Source organism: Trachurus japonicus, chromosome 3, assembly GCF_045865225.1.
Source record: "Trachurus japonicus isolate A0001 chromosome 3, Traja_1.0".
Taxonomy (NCBI): domain Eukaryota; kingdom Metazoa; phylum Chordata; class Actinopteri; order Carangiformes; family Carangidae; genus Trachurus; species Trachurus japonicus.
In genome coordinates this window covers 2,397,365-2,420,846 of record NC_140909.1, presented here as the reverse complement: position 1 = coordinate 2,420,846, position 23,482 = coordinate 2,397,365, and the positions used below count along the sequence as shown (strand labels likewise).

At 39.5% G+C, this 23,482-nt stretch overlaps 1 protein-coding gene across 1 annotated transcript; it reads left to right on the top strand.

Annotated features, from left to right (window-relative positions):
- Nucleotides 1–7,814: 7,814 nt before the first annotated feature.
- On the top strand, nt 7,815–20,458 carry ildr1a (immunoglobulin-like domain containing receptor 1a). The gene is made up of 9 exons (XM_085773004.1): nt 7,815–7,937; nt 9,288–9,458; nt 12,056–12,205; nt 12,348–12,467; nt 13,169–13,315; nt 14,952–15,074; nt 15,709–15,887; nt 18,399–19,016; nt 20,324–20,458. Exons 1-9 carry the CDS (start codon nt 7,886–7,888, stop codon nt 20,456–20,458), a joined length of 1,695 nt encoding a protein of 564 aa, XP_085629130.1. The 5' UTR covers nt 7,815–7,885.
- Nucleotides 20,459–23,482: the final 3,024 nt, after the last annotated feature.

The window sequence follows — 23,482 nt, the reverse complement described above, 5'->3', positions numbered from 1 at the left end:
CATCCTGATCCTGAATCCGGATCAGCTGAGTGGACAAATAAATAAACAGACAACAGACACACACACACACACTCGGACTGTGGAGACTGTCACTGTGATGATGTCACGGAGCGATGAGGTCATCACCATGCATGCAGGCTCTGTCGCCGGCTGCCTCACGCTCGTCTCAGTGGGACTAAAGACTAAGACTGAACTGATGTGGACCGGGTCTATGACCTGGACTTACCCCCCCCCCCCCACTCCTCTTTTATTAAAGCTCCTGGTGCAGGGAGACTCACTTTACTCTTCCAGTACAATGAGTGCATTCATGTCCATGTGATGAGATACTGTATGTGCATTTAGAAAACTCAGCAGCAGAGTCGATGGTTCAAGACAAACACCACGATTATAAAGCGTATAACAGCGTATAACACACACACACACACACACACACACACACACACACACACACTGTGTCGTTCAGTCACACATTCAGGGACTAAAGAATCTCACTCAGAAGGTTTTTAATGTCAAAGAAGTCTGAACCAGCAGAACCAGTGTTGGTATGATGTCTGCACTGTAAAAACTCAAAATCTTTCCAAGAATATTTGTCTTATTTCTTGTCAAAATGTCTGAATTTTAGTCAAAACTAGGACTTTAAGACTCATCGTCTAAAAATTAACTTGTTTTTAGACAGTTTTCCAACAAATTTTGAATTGAAATAAGTAGAAAAATCTGCCAGTGAAAGCAAGTTTTTTGTGCTTGTAATAAGAAAGAAAAACTTGCTCCACTATCAGATTTTTCTACTTATTTCAAGTGAAAATATGATTGAAAGAAGTAAAAAGTGTCTAAAAACAAGCTACTTTTAATGTGATGAGTCTTATTTTTAGTATAATTAGATTTGTTTTGACTAGAAATGACATTTTAACTAGAAATAAGACAAATATTCTTGGTAAGATTTTGAGTTTTTGCAGTGTGTCAGTGGACAGAATAATGTGGACGCCTCGTGGAGAAAGACAGGAACTCTTAAAGCTGCAGAACATCCTGGAAATGAAGCTATAGCATTAGCATTAGCATTAGCATTAGCCCCAAGCAGCTTCAACCATTGATTTTTACATTGATCAGGGATCCAGACTAACTCTTTTACTAGGAGCACAGCACAGCAACCCTTAACTTAAACTGTTAGGAGCACAAGCAGAAAATCGACTTGCAAAGCAAATATTCACATTTCCTTTTCATTCATGATCCTCACACTCATTGTTCCTGACACCTGTAATGACCCATTTGATATTCTTTGAGTCGTTCCTTCCGTGTTTCACCAAAAAAAAAAACGTCAAATTTACTGGTTGCACATGTGCAAGTACATAGATGAAACATTTACTTGCACTGTCTCAAAATTTAGGAGCAAAATGCCTCAAGTTAGGGCAGACTGGAGCCCTGTTGATGATGTAATAATGATAATATGTCTCTCAGCTCACTGTTTTTCTTTTACAGCACAGTTTTCTCATCAGCAGATAGAAACTAATAAGATCCATTAAACCTACAACAGGTGATGGACACGTCTCATCTTTCACTCTGAGGTTATTGAGAAACTAAAACAGTTAAAAACAAACAAACATTGGTTTTAAATGCATGTATTTACCATAACACACTGACAAAGTGATAATAAGTTGAGTTGTTGTGCTGCCTTCATGTAACAGGTTTAAAACCTGCTGTCAAACTGCTCTGATGACCAAAGTCAGTTTGAGATGTTGTTTTAAATGTGTAATGTTAAAGATCCTGATGATTTCTATATTTCTAGGTCAGAGCAGCAGGTTGTCCACTAACTCTGTTAACTCGCCACTGATCAGAAGCTGCAGTGTTCAACTTTACAGTGGAGCTGTAAAGTTAAAGCAGCAACAGCTTTTCTTCTTCTATTAAAACTATTTGCACAAAGTAACCTGATTACATTTTGTATTTTTTTAAATAAACATTTAAGTTATCGATTCAAAGTGCTGCAGTATGGACTGCAGTAGGGACTACAGATGCAAATTAGCTTAAAGGGATAGTTCACCCAAAATTCAAATTGCACTCATTATCTCCTCCCCCTCATGTGGACTAAGGGCTGGGAGAAGTTTCAGAGTCCTCCGTGGCTTCTCTGAGTGACAGGGGGGCTCCGTGCAGCACTGCATGTCCATATGACGGTTGAGAACGGAGCTCACTTTTCTTCGTCCAAAAAGACACACCAAAAAACATCCAAATACCTCCATAGTGCTCGTCTGTAATGTCCCTCTTGTATTGAAGCCCCGACATGAGAAATTGTTCCGCCGGTCAGAGGCAAAGCAGTGAACTGAGACACTGGGAGCTTCCGCTACAAACAAGCTTAAAACATAGACTTATTTAATTTTTTTCGGAACAATTTCTCATGTCGGGGCTTCAATACAAGAGGGACATTACAGACGAGCACTATGGAGGTATTTGGATGTTTTTTGGTGTGTCTTTTTGGACGAAAAAAGTTGGTATCCATTCACAACCATTATATGGACAAATACTGCTGGTCTTGAATTGGAATTGGACTTGAATTTTGGGTGAATCCCCAAAATATCCCTTTAAAGCTATAATCTGGTATAGTGCATCAAATGGCAACATTTATGTTTGAACTGTACACTGTCCCTTTTAAATAAATTAAAATTGAAATATAAATGAAGAGGTTTTTCTATATGAACTCAGTGTGTTGATGTGTGAGTTGTGTTGTAATGTGTAAATGATGATGTTTGTCTACACACTCGTCCACCGCTCTTTGATCTGATAACTGTGTCATTCAGCCTTTTTCTTATCACCTCTCAGTCTGAACCAACACCTTCATGACTGATCCAGCAGCCACACACAGTCACAACACACACACACACACACACACATCTATCAGTTGTATATAGAGAAAGAGATGACTCTTGACTTTTCTGTAAAGGAGACAATGTGTAGTTGAGTATGAGTCACGTCTTTGTTCATTGTTGTGGCTGCAGCCTTCAGTCTTCTCTCCACAGCCGTGTCACAACTCACAGATCAGTCTGAGCTCAGGAATCTGCTCCGTCTGCTGCAGCGCTTCTGTCCATTAAGACTCTAAAGTATCTGTTTATTAGTAACATTACAAATGGAGAGTAGTCAGACAAACTGTTTGCACATTTTCTCAGTAAATAAACGTGTGTGGAAAAACATGAACCTGCAGGTTTTCATTTATTTGAGCTTTATTTTAATTTTATTCTAAAGCCTGGTTTTAATGATCCAGGTTTAAGAAATCGTGACGTACAGGAGTTGCTGTTTGTCTCTTCTGCCTCTTTATACTTCAGAGGAATAAAACTTTATTGACTTGATATAACCCCTTTACATTTTTGTCCACCTCTCACACTTTCCCAACTCCCCACAGTCAAATGAAAGGTCACTGGGGCCTGAGTTTTGGCGAGGACGTGTATCTTTGGGTAAACTCTGGATGTCCCAAATTTCATAATGAAAGTCCAGTTTTTGGACCCGTAATGCAATTTTACAACATCCATGACCCTTCAAGTGGACAAAAATGTCCACTTCCGCCTATGGGTTTTAAAAAAATGTATTTTAAAGTAAAAATTTTAACTAACAGATTTCACCATGAAACTTCCCAAGCCTATTACTCACATTTAGACAAATATTTTTTGTATTACAAGTTTTGTCAAATTTTATGTTTAAATAGGTAAATGAGGAAATATCTAATGAAATATGCGCTAATTTCCAGAACTGAAATCTGAACAATGGATAAAGCCTCTTTCAAAATTCTTGTTTTATTTTGTTGACATATTAACAGTCAGAAGTTTTTACAGAGGAGGATTTTGGATATCTCTTTTTATCACTAAAATACTGTCACCTGCCATAAACCCCATAGAGCCCTATAGAAATGATGTGTTTTTGCAGCAAAAACAACTGGCCAGGAAGGGGTTAAAAATTTTTGAAACCTATGTCAAAAGTGATTTTCATGTTTAGTCAAGACCCAGCCCGATATGTATCACAAATATTTTGGGAGTAACTGATGTCTACATTTTGTCCAGGGGTCATGGAAGTGGTACAAATTGAAGGATCATCTGATACTACCTCAGGTTACACTATGCAACAGTATCAAGGTTAAATACAACTTACACATTACACATCTATATATATATTTTTTTTAACAATATTTTTTATTGAAATTTCAAATGCATTTCAAACTCAACATTAAATGTACAAACATTTTCACCCATATCCCCTCGAACAGACAAAAAAATAAAATAAAAAAGCAAATGGACAGTGACATCAGACTAATGGAGTAAATTAAATAAATAAATAAGAATAAAATGGGACAAAAATAAATAAATTAAATACAATTAAATTAAAATAAAATAAAATAAAATAAAAGGCAGGATCATTTCATAACCTGTTATTCAGACAGTGTTATCTGTTTCATTGGTCAGGAATGACATAAATGATTCCCAAATACAAGCAAACTCCTCCTGTTTACCTTTAACAATGTATGTCAATCTCTCCAGTCCAAGACAAGTTATCAACTCCTTCTTCCATATTGCCAGTGATGGTGGTTCTACATTTTTCCAACATAGTGCAATCACTCTCCTTGCATGGAGAAGTCCAAAGTCAATCAATTTCTATTTCATATTCTTTGTTCTGATGAAGTCCTTGGGGTATATTCCAAGTACACAGATTGTTGACGTCACACATAATGAATGTAAAAGGAAGCACCATAATATGTCTATATCATACTCACAGGGGTGGTGTGTGTGTGTGTGTGTGTGTGTGTGTGTGTGTGAGTGTGTGATGGGAGGGGTCGGTGAAGACAGTGACCACTCGCAGCTTGAGAGTATGTCAGGAATGTAGCGGAGTAACTCCCTCCTCGACTTTACAGAGACAACAGAGCAGCAGCCAGGAAACATCAACGTTGTGTGTGGACCAATCAGCTGTCAGCAAACTGTGACCAATCAGAGGTAGCTTTTCTAACCAGATGGTATTAATTTAGACCAAAATATAATACAATAACATAGCCTATATGTTTACCACTGAACTGATGTGGCATGAAATTGAGTTTTACTCTAAAATATGAAGGTATAGCTAAGTTCCTCAAAGTTTTTTTCCTTTTTTTAAAGGTGTAACTTTAAGCTGTGTGTGTGTGTGTGTGTGTGTGTGTGTGTGTGTGTGTGTGTGTGTGTGTGTGTGTGTGTGTGTGTGTGTGTGTGTGTGTGTGCAGGATACAAGTGAGACCGAGTGGGAAACAGAGGGAGGAACTTGGCTCAGTGTTTTCAGGAAAGAAAATAAAAGAAAACCGAGCGCGGGTGTTGCAGGTGCAGAGAGAGAGAGAGGAGCTGAGTTCAGTTCAGTTCAGTCTGAGAATGTGAAGGACCGGAGCTCTTCAACACTCAACACATTCATATGCAGATGTGTGATGGATCATGCAGGCGTCGGTCGTCCGGATGGAGGGACACGTCGTGGGCTTTGATGGTGTTTCTCCTCTGACTGTTTCTACTGAACTTCAGTGAACTTGTGGAACAGAAGAACTCAGACTGAAGCTGCAGCTCAGACAGAAACAACATGAGACTGACCTCTGGTGGAGTCAGAGCAGAGCTGCACCTCACTGTTGACTGAATGAGGCAAACAGCAGCAACTTCATGTATTATCCCAATTTACAGTTCTTCTCAGTCGCTTTGGTGCTTTTCTCAGATCAGAATGAAAATTCTCATAATTATTAGTTCAACCTCCATAACATGTAGTCATTTGTGCACATCATACAATTCTCTGCTGTTTTTTAACATTATCATTTGCTATCCATGGAGGCAAATTTGTCCATTTTTATTTTATCTATTGTATCTGTTTATTGATTGTTTATTTATCTGCTTATTGGTTGTCTATTGTTCTATTGTCTTAAAGGGATAGTAGCATTTTTTTTTAAAGTGGGGTTGTATGATCTACAAATAGCCCCTAAGTACTTTAATTGCAGTAGAAGACTCTGCACTCCTCCCGTTAGCAACGCCAGCCCATAATAGCCCTGCCCAGAGATTTACAACATACAGTGTTGTGAACAGACCCAAAGAAACGGCCTATTTTCACGGCCTAAAAGAGGTTTTACCTGAAAAAAAATACACAGTTCCATTGTTCACTATAATATAATTTTTTCCAGCCCTTCAAAGTGCAGGAAAAACACAGTTTTTATTTGGACCTAACCAACTGCTGATCGGCGGGAGCTAACCCTGGGCGGAGGGATACGTGAGTTGGTTAGGTCCAAATAAAAACTGTGTTGGAGATCATACAACCCCACTTTAAAAAAAAATGCTACTATCCCTTTAAGTGTTTTTTTGAGCTCTCGCAAACCCTTTTCCAATGTGGTCTCCTTCCACAAATGGCAAATAAACTGACTCTGACTCTCTGACTCTTATGTCATGTCAGTCAAAATGAACTACACTTATGAACGCTGAATAGTCCTTCCCTATAAAACTAATAGTCCTCATTTCATTGCTTGAGTCATTACATACAAAACTGTTGAACTAGTTGTCAAAATCTGTCAAACTAATTTTAAATGTTGGGAGAAGCACTGTAAATTAAATTATTCAAACATTTCGTAGGGAGGTTAGCAGGTTAGTATAGCATTGGACAGTAATTCAGCGCTAAACAATCTGCACTGCAAGGCAAGGCAATCTGTTTCAATCGCTACAATTGAAAGGGTGATGTAGATACAGTACACTACAGTACTCTATATGTTCAGTTACAATATGACCAGTAAAAATGTGAAACATACGTACTCAATGTCTTGTATTCAGTTATCACCACTAAATACACTAATGTGTAACTTTACTGTAGTTTTCAAATGGCTGTACAAGTAGTGTACAGCGTTGTCCTGAGCATTTCAGGTAGTGTCACCAAACTGTGTCACCAGTGTCACTTTTTTTGCATTGAAAGACACTTAGAGAATAAAGTGTCCTAATGAAAACATGACAAAGCCATTTGACTATCTTGTTCATAAGCGATGGGGTCAGGACTTCTCATTTTGACGACACTGACAGTTTCATTGACATGAGTACTTGCTTTTGAGGGATGGACGATCCATTTGGAGCAAGTGATGCGCTTGTGCAGGTCATCCACTAGGTTTTGCAGTTTGTACTGATTGTTTTGAGAAATGCACTAACTGTTGTGCAAATGTAAATAGGTAGTGATGTGAGAAAAGCACCAAAGCGACTGAGAAAAACTGTAGGCTAATCATTTACAAAGATGTACGAAGACATTTGCAATTTGATGAAATTAATGATAAATACAATTCTGTTGTGAACATTTTGGAGGTTTGTCTACCGGTATGTTGTTTTGAGAATGTAATTTCGGTTTCAAGAAATGAGCCAAACCAACGGAGAAAAACTGTAAGTTATTGCATTCACATTCACAATCTTTGATTTAGTATCGTTTTGTTTGTTTGTTTGTTTTAACACAAACTGACTCATCATTTTATCTTCTTGCTAATAGCTACCAGACAATTAGTGAAATGACTGAACAGGATGTAAACCAGTAGTTTCTGGTTTTAGGCCTATGACAGGTGATTTCCGGCCATCTCTGACCTTTGGGGAATTTTACCTGCTGACGTCACCGGTTGTTTCGGGGCGTGGCGCGTGGCCGCAGGTGAGCGCAGTCAAGTCTGGAGTCTCGAGTCTCGAGCCCATCTTCACCTGGAGAAGAGATAACAACTCAACGAGGAGCAGCGGTGTGTGTGTGTCCAGGTGAAAACTGAAACACAGCGCTGTCGTCGTCGTCGTGTGGACTTTTTTTTAAAACATTTTTTCCTCCAACTTTTTTTTAAATTTTATTTGAAGAAGAGAAATCCTTCAGTTGTGCTGCTGGTTTAGTTTCTGTGGGTTTGTTCCTGCAGCGTGTCGTCATGATGCGGGGTCTCCCTGCGGCGACCCTCCTGCTGCTGGCGCTGCTGAAAGGTAGGACCGTCTCATACACATAACCCTCTAGCTTATATATTTAATTAAATTACATGTGTGAATGTGTTTAAATGTAAAAACAGAGGTAGAAGAAGGAGCTCGAGCTGCAGGTTTCGGTCACATGACAGGTTTTGTTTATGTGACTCTAAGATGTTTATCTTGTCTTCTACCTTTCCCACAATCCTCTGCTCCCTAGTTAAAGTCTGTCAGCAGCAGGTTAACTAACACAACTGTGGAGCTAGAAAGTGTTCTAGTTTTGTGTTTTCTTTGTTTTTTACCTTGATGATATTTCTCTGACCTCAGGACACCTGCCTAGATGTCATTACCTAGATGTTTTAAAACTTTGATTTTGCTTGTAAGGTTTATTTCTAAGAGTCTTTATCTGTCTTTATTTCAAATTAAGACAGTTCAACTCATCAAGTTTCACAGCAGTGTGTGTTTGTGTGTGTGTTTGGTTGGTGGTTTCACAGGAAGCCATTTCCCTGCCTTTGTCTGTCTGTGTCACACCTGTTTTTCTGGTTCTGCCACTTTGAAAATGAACCGTGTGTTTGACTGAAACCCTCTCTCACACACACACACACACACACACACACACACACACACTGTTTCATTCTTACAACGCTCTTCTCTTCCTCCTCCACTTGTGTTCACGCCTCCTGAGTCCTGACAGCTACTGTGTCTCTGCTGCTCCACCGCCATGTTGCATTCATTCCCAATGTATATGTATGTGTTGTATGTGTGTGTGACTGATTCTTCTGTGAGCAGTTGACCACACCTGTATTGCCTTCGGGATTAATAAAGTAAACCTATCTATCTATCTATCTATCTATTAGGGGTGTCATGATACTCCAAATCCTCGATTCGATTTGATTTTCGATTTTTTTTTCTTTTTCTTACAGCGCAGAGGCCTATGCTATTTTCAGACTAGTCTAGTCTACGATCATTGGTTTTATTCATCAAATTTTGTACAGTAAATCTTATTTCAAAAGATGGGCTACATATAAGTGATGCAATTTCCATAATGTATCACATTAGGCACTAATGGTCACATTTAAATAATTTATTTACAATATAAATTTATATCTGTACATTATCATAATTTTATTTTCATTAATTTACCGTCGCGTCATCTCCTGATGTCAACTTAATGTAATGTAAACGAGATTGCGCTGATACGGAGAGTATCTATCTATCTATCTATCTATCTATCTATCTATCTATCTATCTATCTATCTATCTATCTATCTATCTATCTATCTATCTATCTATCTATCTATCTATCTATCTATCTATCTATCTATCTATAACACAGACAGCAGTGTAACAAAGTGTGTGTGTGTCCCTCCACAGTGTCCGTGTGTATCCAGGTGGTCGTCCCTGAGCTGGAGCGAAGGACGTTCCTCTTCGCCTCAGTGATTCTCCGATGTGACTACAGCACCTCGGCAAACCTCCAGGAAGTTCTGGTCACATGGAAGTTCAAGTCCTTCTGCAAGGACCCGGTGTTGGAGTTCTACTCCACAGGTCAGAGACAACACACACACACACACACACACACAGACACACACACACACACACACACACACCTATGCTGGTAGGTGTCTGGAGCTTCGTCTAAACTGAGTCTCATTTCATTTCGATGGTGTTTTTCTGTCTCCAGGCTCTAAATCTCCTCCCACCAACTCTGCCCTGCAAAGGCAAAGTGCAGTATCTGCATTTTGTCCATTTATTTATTTTTGACCAATCAAAAGTGTAAAGGCATATTCTCTTCAATCTGGTAGAATTTGGTACTGCTAAAAATTTCCAGAGTTATTGGGCTTTTTATTTTGCTGTCCATCCAAAAGAGCACTGTGAAACCAAGGCAACGTGCTGTATCTGCAAAGAGTAACTGTACTCCCTACATCCTATAATTTACTCTATGATTCCATGTGAGTAAAACCATAGACTGTCTGAGTAAAACCAAAAGGCAAAGTGCCATATATGTAACTAATACCAAGCCAAAGTGCAGTATCTGCCATAAAATGTTCAAAATTGGTCAGAAAGACAAACCACAAAATACATTAAATTCAGTCCACCTTTATCTAATCAGTTATAGACTCGGTAGTTCTTCATCATTTGATGCTTAAACAAACAACAATGACAATGAAAAACACAAAAAGCAGTTTTTCTCAGTTTGGCATTTTTACAGATACTGCACTTTGTCCTTGTAGAGCAGAGCTGTGAACTCAACTCTTGGTTGATGGTGATACATTTGTGAATAAAGACGTCGTCTGTTTAATCAATGATCAGTTTCAGCTTCAGGTCAAACTCAGCAGGACGTCACAACCTCTGTGTATACATATGTAAACTCACCTTTATCTACCTGTGGATCCTCTGCACTGCCCCCCCCCCACACTGAATGTTTGTGGTTGTGTGAACAAACTTACAGATTTAATTGTTTTGTAGTTTCCCAGCAGGTGTGACACCTTTTATCTGATCTCAATCAATCAATCAATCAATCAATTAGTTTAATTCGGGCATGTCAATTTAAATCATCATCATCACACTTCATCTTAATTCAAATAATACAATACACATGGCCAAAAGGGAAAGCGGGAGAAGCAAAAGCTGATCTAGTCCCGCCCACATTACCCACAGAATAAAAATCTTTTCATAATCAGATCATATCATAATCTTTTCGTTTGTTTTTTCTTTTTTACATTTTGATATAACATTCTTTTACTTATGACATTTGACATAACATGTTACAGCAGTAGGTAGTATACAGAGCTGATCTTTTGTTGTTGGTGCGACACATTAAAGTGGAGGAGCTTTGAGCTGGAGAACAGCTACTTCCTGAAACTAGAATCTAAAAGTATTTGCATGGATGATGAAGGCGTTGACACCGGATTCTGACTCAGAGCTGCTGTGAGATGAACACCAATGTAAGGAGCCTTGTTTTGTAGGAATTTGGTCTTAAAACAAAGTTTTGAAATGAATGATTCTGTTTTATTTGAAGACTCTCTGTTGACAGACAGACTCAACCTACAGCCGTGGCCAAAGGTTTTCTGCTCCAGTGTTTTTAGATCTTTTGCTCAGGTGTTTCTATGACACAGTGAAGTATAATAACAAGGATTTCATAAGTGTCGAAGGCTTTTATTGACAATTACATGAAGGTGATGGAGTTTCTTGGACGGTTGGGAGAAGCTGTTTCTACCGTTATTCACTCTCTTCACACATGAACGCTCTCAGGATGCTTCACTGTTGGCATGACAACAGGACTGATGGGAACGCTCACCTGTTCTTCTCTGGACGCTCCAAACTATCAGAGAAAAGGACCTGAGCCCAGTCCTCTGCAGTCCAGTCCTGGACCTTCTGCAGAACATCAACTGCACTGCAAAAATTCAGAATCTTACCAAGAATATTTGTCTTATTTCTAGTCAAAATAAATCTAATTATACTTAAAATAAGACTCATCACATTAAAAAGTAGCTTGTTTTTAGACACTTTTTACTTCTTTCAAGCTAAATTTCCACCTGAAATAAGTAGAAAAATCTGATAGTGGAGCAAGTTTTTCTTTCTTATTACAAGCACAAAAAACTTGCTTTCACTGGCAGATTTTTCTACTTATTTCAAGTGAAAATTGGTTTGAAACAAGTGAAATTATCTAAAAACAAGTTCATTTTTAGGTGACAAGTCTTATTTAAAGTGGAAAGAGATTCGTTTTGACTAGAAATGAGACATTTTGACAAGAAATAAGATAAATATTCTTGGAAAGATTTTGAGTTTTTGCAGTGCTGGATCGACTCTAGGAGACGGTCCCGGAGCTGGACGGACATCAACCTCTCTCCTTAAGTTCATTTTCATGGCAAAGAGACACTTTGATTAATGATTTATTTTATTGCCATTCATCTGATCATTCTTCATTAGTATAAGTAGTACTATTAGTTTATGCAAACCGCCATCATCATAAATGAGTGAGGCAGCAGACAACTGGTCCAGACGGAGACGTTGATGCTGCTGCTCTCTGACGTCCAGACCTGAAGCCACGATGTAGAAAGGATCAAAATCCAACGTGTGAGAGTTCATGCTGACGGTCGTTTATGGTGTTAATAATAAAACGTTTCCCTGTGGCTCTGCAGCGTACCAGTCGGCGCTCCAGCTGGGACAGGACCCGTCCAACGACTGTCCGGACCGTCAGCGGAGAGTTCGCACAGTGATCCAGAAGAGAGGGTCCAACCAGCCGTCGCTGGGACCGGACTACCGCAACCGCAGGATCACCATCGAAAACGGTGAGTTCATTCATTCATGCAAACGTCAAGTAGCTACAACATCCTGGTTTTCTATCCTGGCGACAAACAGACTGAGTGGACGGTGGTTTTAAACAGAGCCAGAGGGTTGTGGTTGACTTGTGTTGTCTGTGTGTTTGTGTAGATGCCGACCTGTCGATCACTGAGTTGATGTGGGACGACAACGGGGTTTACTTCTGCCAAGTGGACGCTCCGGGAGACACAAGCGGCGACTCAGACAAAGAAATCAAACTCATCGTCTACCGTAAGAAACAAACTTACTCTCATATTTATTCTCCTCCAGCTCCAGTTTCTCCATCTGCACTGCAAAAACTCTACATCTTTCCAAGAATATTTGTCTCATTTCTTGTCAAAATGTCTCATTTCTAGTCAAAACTAATCTCTTTCCGCTTAAAATAAGACTCATCACCTAAAAATCAACTTGTTTTTAGATCATTCTCAAAAATCTGCCAGTGAAAGCAGTTGTGCTTGTAAGAAAGAAAAACTTGCTCCACTGAGTAACCCATTTGTTGGGTCAAGGGTGTAAAAATAACCCAACGTTGTAGTTAGCATAACTCAACTCTTGGGTTGAATATTCAACCCAAGAGAATATTCAACCCAAGAGTCAAAAAAGAATAACCCAACCTGTTGGGTTAAAATAACCCAATTTCTGAGTTATTGGTGTTGGGTTAAATTTTGGGGTTATTTTTCCAGAGTGTAACCCATTTTCAGGGTTATAGTCAAAATGTAATTTCTAGTCAAAACAGATCTCATTATACTTAAAATAAGACTCATCACATTTAAAAGTAGCTTGTTTTTAGACACTTTTTACTTCTTCCAAGCAGATTTTCACTTGACATAAGTAGAAAAATAAGACAAATATTCTTGGTAAGATTTTGAAGTTTTGAAGTTTTTGCAGTGTGTCCACACACACTCACTGTCTCTCTCTCTCTCCCTCTCTGTCAGACTGGTTGACGGTGTTGCTCATCGTCATCGGATTCGTTCTCCTCATCATCCTCTTGGGCGTGTGCTGCTGCCAGTGCTGCCCTCAGAGATGCTGCTGCTACGTCCGCTGCCCCTGCTGCCCCCAGCAGTGCTGCTGTCCAGAGAAAGGTAGAAAACAGGTTGTTTTTAAAAGACACATCAGTGACCACATGAGCTTCCGACCAAATTATCTCCAGCCGAGAGCCGTGTATAAAGCAGCCTCTAAATAACACATTATCTGCAGAGAAACTCCTTCATTTCACCAATATTTAGTTGTGATAGGCTAGTGCTATTCCCCTCTGAGTCCGGGGTTAGCTGTTATCAACATCCGGGGTCTGTAGGTTGACCTACACTGCAAAAACTCAAAATCTTACCAAGAATATTTGTCTAATTTTTAGTCAAAACAAATCTCATTATACTTAAAATAAGACTCATCACATTTAAAAGTAGCTTGTTTTTAGACACTTTTTACTTCTTTCAAGCAGATTTTCACTTGAAATAAGTAGAAGAATCTGATAGTGGAGCAAGTTTTTCTTCTTTTTCTTTCTTGCTTTCACTGGCAGATTTTTCTACTTATTTCAAGTGAAATACGTTTGAAACAAATGAAAATGATCTAATAACAAGTTCATTTTTAGGTGATGAGTCTTATTTTAAGTGGAAAGAATTTAGTTTTGACTAGAAATGAGACATTTTGACAAGAAATAAGACAAATATTCTTGGAAAGATTTTGAGTTTTTGCAGTGTACTGACCTCTGACCTGGATGATGTCATCTCCGACCGCTGCCCGGCTCATTCTGATAATAATCATTCTGCTTCGGCATTCGGGTCCATTTTTATCTCAACTAGCCGGAGCTTTAGTGAGTCCAGGTTGAGGAGAGGAAGCCTGTGGAAGCTGAACTTCATCCAGCTGCTCATTTTGTTCTGACAAGTCAGAAACACGCAGAAACCAACCGTAGCATTAGCCGTAGCAACAAGCTCAGAGATGACATCATCCAGGTCAGAGGTCAGTAGGTCAACCTACAGACCCCGGATGTTGATAACAGCTAACCCCGGACTCAGAGGGGAATAGCACTAGCCTATCAGAACTAAATATTGGTGAAATGAAGGAGTTTCTCTGCAGATAATGTGTTATTTAGAGGCTACATTCATAGACTCACATTATATGGATATACGCGCCTCTCGGCTGGAGCTCATTTCATCACAACCACTTGTAATGACACCAAAGTTATCTGGGGGAGTCATGCATGAGAGGGAGCGGTTGAAAGCAGGGATAGAATAAGAGTAAAGAATTTTCCTGTCATCAGTTGTCGAGGTGAGTGAGATTTACATGACACGTGAGTGGATAGGATAGCACAAATGGTATCCTATTGTGTAGCAAGACTTTTAAAGTGTTCGAGGAAAGATCCCTACACATGCAAAAACTTTTTGTATGAGTTATGGATTGAGTAATGGATTTTCTCCAGGCTCAAACAGGATATAATGTCCCCCAGCCATTGAGCATCTTAGTAGTTACTGCTCGTCTGGCCAGGAGAGAAGCAAACCACAATGCATGGGATTTATATATGAAGTCAAATGAGAATCATCTCTTCTAGTTCTGCCAAAGAGAGCGATCAGAGGGTCAGGAGGTGTAAGGTCGAGGTTGAGAACTGTGGACAGAGTTTGCAAAACCTCTCTCCAGAATTTTCCCAAACTGGGACATAACAAATACATATGAATGAGTGAGTCTTCATGATTAATCTGATGATGATGTTTCCTGGTCTTTCAGCCGTGATGCAGCACCGTATGATAAAGGAGGCTCAGAGGGCCATGGCGCCCTGGATGGGAGGACAGCCGGTCTACGGACCCATGAGCAACGCCTCTTCCCAGATGAACCCACTGCTCTACTCAGGTAACACACACACACACACACACACACACACACACACACACACACACACACACACACACACACACACACACACACCATGTGGCTTTAAAGGGATAGTTCAACATTTTGGCAAATTGGCCATAATCCCTATAGTCATAGCAGTAGGTTTGTTACCTTTGATTGTCAGTGCAAGCCGAGCAGAGCCGTGAGCTGCTCAGAGCTACGCTACGGAGGCTCATTTTGGGATTTCTTGGTTTCCCTCATCAAACTCATCAAATACACAATCCAACAACTCCACAATGCTCTGGTGGACAAGTTGTGAGCTGCACATTCACCACGCTATGAGATAATAACACAACGTTACCACACAGAGTTGTTTTAGAGGGAAATCCAGAGACTGTTGATGAAAAACTGTCCCTGAAGGCAACGCGCATCAGCTGGTTTTGCATGAATTTCCCTCTAAAACAAAAGAAATCCCATTAGCCTCTGTAGCGTAGCTCTGAGCAGCTCATGGCTCTGCTCCACCGTTCTAAAAACAGCTTGCACCGACAATTAAAGGTAACGAACCTACTGCTATGACTATAGGGATTATGGCAATGGGCCAATTTCCCTTTAACACCCTCACACTTCATCCACTCTGTTTCTGCTGCTCCAGGATCTGCTTCAGGGAAGAGCTTCCCCATGAAGCCGATGCCCCTCCCCCCTCCTCAGTCCTCGGCCTACAGCATGCCCGCCCCCAGTATGCACGGCAACCACACCCCGGCCTCCAATCAGATGCTGGATTACCTGGAGAGCCAGGTGAGGGGGATGGACATGACCAGTCCTCTGCTGCAGGTACGAAAAATCACACTGTTCACACACCAGATCACTTTCAAAAAACTCTTCATTTACACAAACCGTTAAAACCGTTAAGAGCTGAGCATGTTAGGGCGGTAGGAGGCGGTGTAAAGGCACGCTAGCCAGAGAGTTTTTCCAAATCTCCACTTTGGAGTTTTCAGATCGAAAAGGCCAAAACTCACAGAATTTTTTATTTTTCTCAACAGCTTTATTTAAAAGGAGTTGACATAGACACAAATAGTATACAGGGAACAGTATCCACAAGTTTCCGAACGTCATCTATGGTCAGAACCGGAAGCCGATGTTCATATTACAAAAGTCTATGGTTTTAAAAGCCTTTTCATTTGGTGTTTAGCTTAAAGTAAAGTTCCATTTCTTTTTGAAAAACATAAAAGCAAGGGGTTTTCTTAGAAAATTTACTTTTATGAATATGACATTTTGCAAGAAATAAAAACAGATTTATAAAAAAGTAACATTTTCCTTCTTTCTTAGGGTAATTATGGAAAACAAAAACAACATTTTTCCAAAGTAAAATAAAATCTATGGTGAAAGAGTCGATAATAAATTTGTTAAGGTCTGCCCATAGTTTTTTTGTGTGAGAGCAAAGCCAGAACAAATGAACAACTGTTTCTGGGTGTAAGTTACAGAAAGAGCAGTTAATATTAATGTCCTTTTTAAATTTTTGCATATAATGATTAGCTGGATAATATTTAAGAAACCTCCTTAACCTTATTTGTGATTAAAAACTTGTTAGGAAGCATCCAAGTTTTTTTTTCCAATCAATATTATCTGTGAAACGATTCCAATAAACAGTAATATTAGGGGTAGCAACAATATCTTTTTGGAATAAGGCACATATTTTTTTTTATTATTAATCTTTTGGGTTAGTGAAAAACATATTTTTCCCTCTGGAGAGTCAGTTGAATATGGGACAGATGTGTGTCTAGATGAGGATGTACAACTGTCAAAACTCAGAAATATCAGCATTATTATGAATTGGTTATGAATCAGCTCTACATACTTGATTTATTAGGGGGATTTAAGCCCGGGCACTACTGTTATTGTGTGGATTTTTTCCTACTTATTTTTTTTTCATCTTTCGGACCATTTTCGATTCGCAAATGATCAAAATGTGCATCCTGATCGGGATCGGTGTGCTATTACTTTTCTCAACAGTTTACAAATTTTGCATTGAAGTCAATGGGACGGGCGGGAAAAAAAAGAGCGAAAAAGAACAATCATTGGAGTTTTACAAACGTCTACTTCACCTAGAGACTCCATTTGAACTTTAAACAGTAGACACAAGTCTTGTGTATTGGTGTATTATTCCACGTTTTGATAGGTCATATAGTTTTTGATCAATCCCTGATCAATGACCATAATCATTTTTGGAGAAATTATGAGATTATAATGGTTGTGTATTGCACGGAATGTTCGTGTCAGAGTGCGTGACATCATCGGTTAGAGTGGGAGAAAGCCCAGTAAAATTCCAGATTTTTTCTCTTTCCACACTCCTCCCGGACACAATTTACACTCTACACACATGATTTTTTCAAAGATTTGTAGGCAAACTTGTTCTGTCTCTCACCATGCGCTCAAAATATCTGAGAGACTTACAGAATTTGAATTATCAGCCTCTAAGTGCGGCCACGTCTGTCTCTACTCCTCATTGACTCCAATACAAAGATTTTCTGAGAGAAGCAGAACGGACCGATGTTTTAAAACTGCCAGTGTCTCTAAAATATTTACTGTAGAAACACCAAATCGTACCAAATTTTTCAGGAAGTCCTTACAGCACCGTTGATCTGTGTTTTTTTCTGATAGGAGTTACCGTTTTGTCAGAATAAGCCTAAATGCGAGACCAGTGCAGAGGCTGAAAATCACTCTTTTTCTCGACGTTTCTGTCTGTCTCAGCCTGGGGGGCCCTTATCGTCATTGGCAACCACCTCAAGTTGCCGTGGTAACGTCTGATCCTCAGGCCAGGGCTCGTTAACTTCATAAACAATCCACCTGGCGCTCGTTTAAATGTTTACAAACACACACACACACAGCTAAATCAGACTGAAACAGGATGCAGCTCATAACATGTGTCAAGTCAGTCACACACACACACACACACACACACACACACACACACACACACACACACACACACACACACACACACACAGTTAACCTAATGTGATTACAGCTCCTCCATATCAGTGCTTATAGAAAGATGATCATGTGTCTGTCTGATCAGCTCTGTCTTGACCTTAAGATCGTGGGTTTGATTCCCATGTTGACAGAGATGGCAAAACCGGCAGTAGCCCCATGGCCCTCTCAAAATTTCCCAGTGGAAATATTCTAGTTATAATATATTATGTATAATATGTGTAGTTTTTACTCTTGACTTTGTAGTTTCATGTCTTTATTTTGCAGGACAGTGACGGACGCTCTGATTGGCTCCTGTGTGGTTGTGAATTTATTTCATCTGTGTTGTTCTTCTTTGTTTTTTCTCCCTCTCAGTCCCAACCTCCGCCCCACCAGCACATGCAGCAGATGCCCCCCCAGCACATGCAGCAGATGCCCCCCCCCGTCAACGTCCCGTTCTCCCCCGGCCCCCCCAGCATGATCTCGGCGCTGGACGACGGCCCGGTGGAGCGTCGCCTCATCACTCTGCCGCCGATAAAGGAGCCGCAGCACATGATGAGCCGGATGCCGCCGCCCGCGCCCAAGACGCGGCCCCCCAGCTCCAGCGAGAGCAGCCGCAGCGGCTTCGGCGTCGGTCGCCGTGACGACCGCCGGCGCCCCCCCTCGCCGGCCAGATCCAGAGGGATGTACCGCAGCTACAGCCAGGACTCGCTGGACGCGCGCAGCCACCACAGCGGGGGGCCGCGAGGAGGAGGGGGGGGCATGCCGCGGTCCCGGTCCAGAGACGACCTGTTCGACAGCCGGTCCAGAGGAAACTACTCGCCCCCCGCCCCCCACCGCCACCGACGAGGCTCCTGGGACTCGGTGGACGACGACGCCAGCAGCCGGAGAGGAGGAGGAGGAGGAGGGGGGAGGAGAGGAGGGGGGGGCTGGGGCGACAAACCCCCCAGCTACACCGAATACGAACCGGGGCAGAAACAACAACGCTACAACGTAAGACACTCGCTGCTTTAGCTGCTTCTGACTTACTGTGCGTTCACACCAAAAGCTTCCAAAGCGTCAAAAAGGCTCTAGGGTGGGCGTCAGACAAGACAGCTTCCAAAAACGGCAAATATTTTCAGCCGCTTTGGTCGCTCGTCACGTGACTGACGTCAAAGTTCAATCGCGCTGGTCATTGGGGAGCCGGAGGATGTCTCTATTCTGACAGGTTGCTGCCGAACCGTGTCATAGCTAATTACCCTAAAGTTAACCATGGCTCAACTTCTTGTCTGGTGACGCTTTGGAAGCTTTGGAAGCTTTGGAAGCGCGGCGACGCCAGTTGACGCTCAGTGTCGCCGGGCTCTCATTGAAAATGAATTGACTTCCGGCGTTTTGACGCTTTGGAAGCTTTTGATGTGAACGCACAGTCAGTCCAGTCCAGTTGTGCTGCTGACGTGGGTGCAGATCCCGACATGTCCCCCCCAATTTCTGAAAAACATGAATTGTCCCCCCCAATAAAAATACCCCAAATTATTCAGAATTGAACAAATGTATTTTCAGACTTCACATTTTAGATTCACATCTAAAAAGAAATGATTGAAATGGTGAAACAAATAATGTTTGACAAATCTATTTCTGACTCCACATCCCACACTGCAAAAACACAAAAATCTTACCAAGAATATTTGTCTTATTTCTAGTTAAAATGTAAATTCTAGTCCAAACAAATCTAATTATACTAAAAATAAGACTCGTCACATTAAAAAGTAGCTTTTTTTTTTTTTTTAACTTTTTTCAAGCACTTTAAATAAGTAGAAAAATCTGATAGTGAAGCAAGTTTTTATTTCTTATTACGAGCACAAAAAACTTGCTTTCACTGGCAGATTTTTCTACTTATTTCAAGTGAAAATTAGTTTGAAACAAGTGAAAATGATCTAAAAACAAGTTAATTTTTAGGTGATGAGTCTTATTTTAAGTGGAAAGAGATTCGTTTTGACTAAAATTGAGACATTTTGACGAGAAATAAGACAAATCTGAAAGATTTTGAGTTTTACAGTGTACCTCTGGTCTCCTCCTTCACTACGATGCAAATGAACAGGCAGTTTCTTACACAGACGCTGATGACATCAGCAAAAAATGACCTCCCCAATCTTAGGGCTTCATATTTTGATATTCATCCATATCAATTAATCATGCATAAAGTAGTTCCACACACTGGGAGAAAAGGAAGATGGGGAGAAGAATTGGGGATCTGGGAAGGTCGGATGGAGGCGAAAGAATCTAAAGTGAGTTTGTCTCTCATAGGACAAGAGCTCCCGCAGCGGCAACAGCATCGTCATCTGAACCAGAACCAGAACCTGAACCTGCAGCTGCGGCTCAGAAACGACCTGCGACCTGTTCCCAACAACGTGCACGCCTCAGTAGAACTGGGAGCCCTGTTGTCTGGCTGCTGGTAAACTTTGAAATGCCAACATTTTTATTTTTCATTTTAAATTTTTTTAAATTACCTTTTAATTAGTGAAAACTTTTTGATTTAAAGGGATAGTTCAGTGCCATAATCCCTATAGTCATAGCAGTAGGTTCGTTACCTTTAATTGTTGGTGCAAGCTATTTTTTAGAACGGCGGAGCAGAGCCGTGAGCTGCTCAGAGCTACGCTACGGAGGCTCATTATGGGATTTCTTGGTTTCCCTCATCAAACTCATCAAATACACAATCCAACAACTCCACAACGCTCTGGTGGACAAGTTGTGAGCTGCACATTCACCACGCTATGAGATAATAACACAACGTTACCACACAGAGTTGTTTTAGAGGGAAATACAGAGACTGTTGATGAAAAACTGTCCCTGAAGGCAACGCGCATCAGTGGTTTTGCATGAATTTCCCTCTAAAACAACTCTGTGTGGTAACGTTGTGTTATTATCTCATAGCGTGGTGAATGTGCAGCTCACAACTTGTCCACCAGAGCGTTGTGGAGTTGTTGGATTGTGTATTTGATGAAGGTAAGGTAACAAACCTACTGCTATGACTATAGGGATTATGGCAATGGGCCAATTTGCCAAAAATGTTGAACTATCCCTTTAAGAAAACCCAACAAGTGTTGACTGAGGCTGCTGAGCTGTCGCCCTCTGCTGGTTCCACAGTGTAGTGAAAATGTTCAGAGGTGATTTTAATTGGTCTCAAAGCCTCCAACTTCCTCCACTTCTAGATTATAGATTATAGATTATAGATTATTATAGTTTCTGCTGCTTTGGGAACTGATTCGGTTTCTCCAGGTGAAGCTGAAGATGAGTTTGGCAGCAGCAGCAGCAGCAGGTAAACCTTCAGTTGAGTCAGTAAAGCTGTTGTTAATGATCTCAGGGCCGTAAACAAACACATGCCACTTGCTGTTACATGTAAAAACCCACATGAATATGAATGATAGATTATTATGAAAGATAGTTTTTTTTTTATATCATTTTTGTTAATGTTAATTAATGTTTTGAAGGTGTGTGTGTGTGTGTGTGCCAGATTAGGATTTAGTGGTTTGTACATAAGATGAAGAAGCATTTACACTTAAAGCTGCATGTAAAGTATTTTGCATTGAAGCGATGTTAATGTTACAGATGATGTTTTGTTTTTTTCCTTTTTTAATTACAGCTGTGGGCACAATGTGAAAATGTAATAATATTATTTTCAGTGAACAGCTGTGGAAACCTGCCACCCCCACGCCCACAACCCCCATACAGTTATACTTTTAAGTTTTTATTCCCTCTCTTCTGTTTTTACACTGTACAGTCAGTTTGAGTTTGTCTGTTTATTAGTGATGTGGAAAATAAACTTTTTGCCTTTTGGGTAGAACAGATTGTTCTGTCATAACTAATTATCCAGTACTATTAGTCTCATGACGAATCGAGTAAAGCTTTAACATCGAGTCATTAAGAGTAATCGTCATCAATCAGAATAGATTCATATTCTATTTTTACTTTTAAATACCAGTATGTGCCTTTAGTTTAGAGCAACACTGGACATATCAGAACACAAACGAAACACTGCAGGTTATAATCAAACATTTACATGACTAAATTATTTTCTGGTATCAACTGAACTCAACTATATATCCAATCCACTTTATTTATATAGCACATATTCAAAACATAAAGGTTTACCAAAACTGGATGGATGGATGGATAAAAGTTATCAATAGGATCATTAATACAGTCATTAATCATGAATATATCCAATATAATTGATAATTGATAAAGAAAATAATATGTTCAAGAATAAACACGGTGCCATAATAATTAATAAAATATGATGATGGCGATGATGATGTGATTTCAGACACAATTAGGTCCATATAAAACATTAATTTAAATGAATACTGTTAATAAAGTGATTCACAATACGATCAAATGTATTCATAAAATAGTTGGGCATGGATATATCCAATAACAGAATAATTGATAAAGTAAATATGTTCGTGAACACGTGATACGTAAATAACTGAGGTTTCAGATGATCAATAATACGGTCCCTGATCAAATGTATTGATATCTAAAGACACTAATCATGATAAAATGATGAATGAGTGCAATTAATAATTCATATAATCAATAATGAATGAATGAATAATAAAGTTACTCACTGATATTTTATTTTATTTTTATTTTATTTTATACATATATACATACATACAATGAACAGACAATTAACAAATAAACAAACAAATACACATAAGGGGTATTAATATTATATATTATAGGTATTATTAAATCATATAGTTGTTTGTAATATTTTATAATATTCCAAGGTTTTTATAGCTTTTCTGCCGTTCATATTTTGCAGTAGTTGCATATAATATCTGATTTCTATTTTAAACTCATAAAAATTAGTTTTTTTGGAATGACCATTTGCATTTATGGATGTAATATTTTCCTTGTAAAATAACAGTTTTTTTTCATCATAAGTGAGAATTATATCTTTTTTTACTCATTGATAAAAGTTTTTTTTTTTAATTTTTTTTTTTTATTCAAAACTTTGTTTCACAGTACAAAAATAGTTTTTCATGGTAACATGCAATTACTAAAGCACATTTATATTATACGCCAGGGGGAATTTATAAGTTTACAACAAAATTTTCAAGTTTTCACATATATTGATAGTCTTCTGGTTGTTTGAAAATTTGATGGAGGTTATGTATTGCTTGAGCTCACTGTTAAAGGCAGTAAAGGAAGGTTTTTTTTTAATGAACTTACATTTGTGAATATGAAATTTTGCCATTAAAATAATAAGGTTGATAATAAAAGTTATGTTGGCTTTTTCCTTGTTTTTTTTTTCAGGTCAGGGAGCCCAAACAGAACATTCCTCCAAAACAAAATAAAATCACCATCAACATTGATAGCAACAAAATTACAAATATCACTCCATAGTTTTTGCACAATAGGGCAGAGCCAAAACAAATGGGTCACAGTTTCAGCAGGTACAGAACAGAAAGTAC

What these genes read in the sequence shown, in the direction of transcription:
- ildr1a (XM_085773004.1), top strand. Translation starts at nt 7,886, where the DNA reads ATGATGCGGGGTCTCCCTGCGGCGACCCTCCTGCTGCTGGCGCTGCTG. An exon ending in GTTGGAGTTCTACTCCACAG is followed by an intron (nt 9,459 to 12,055) that starts GTCAGAGACAAC and finishes GTGGCTCTGCAG; the next exon opens with CGTACCAGTCGGCGCTCCAG. An exon ending in AGAAACAACAACGCTACAAC is followed by an intron (nt 19,017 to 20,323) that starts GTAAGACACTCG and finishes GAGCTCCCGCAG; the next exon opens with CGGCAACAGCATCGTCATCT.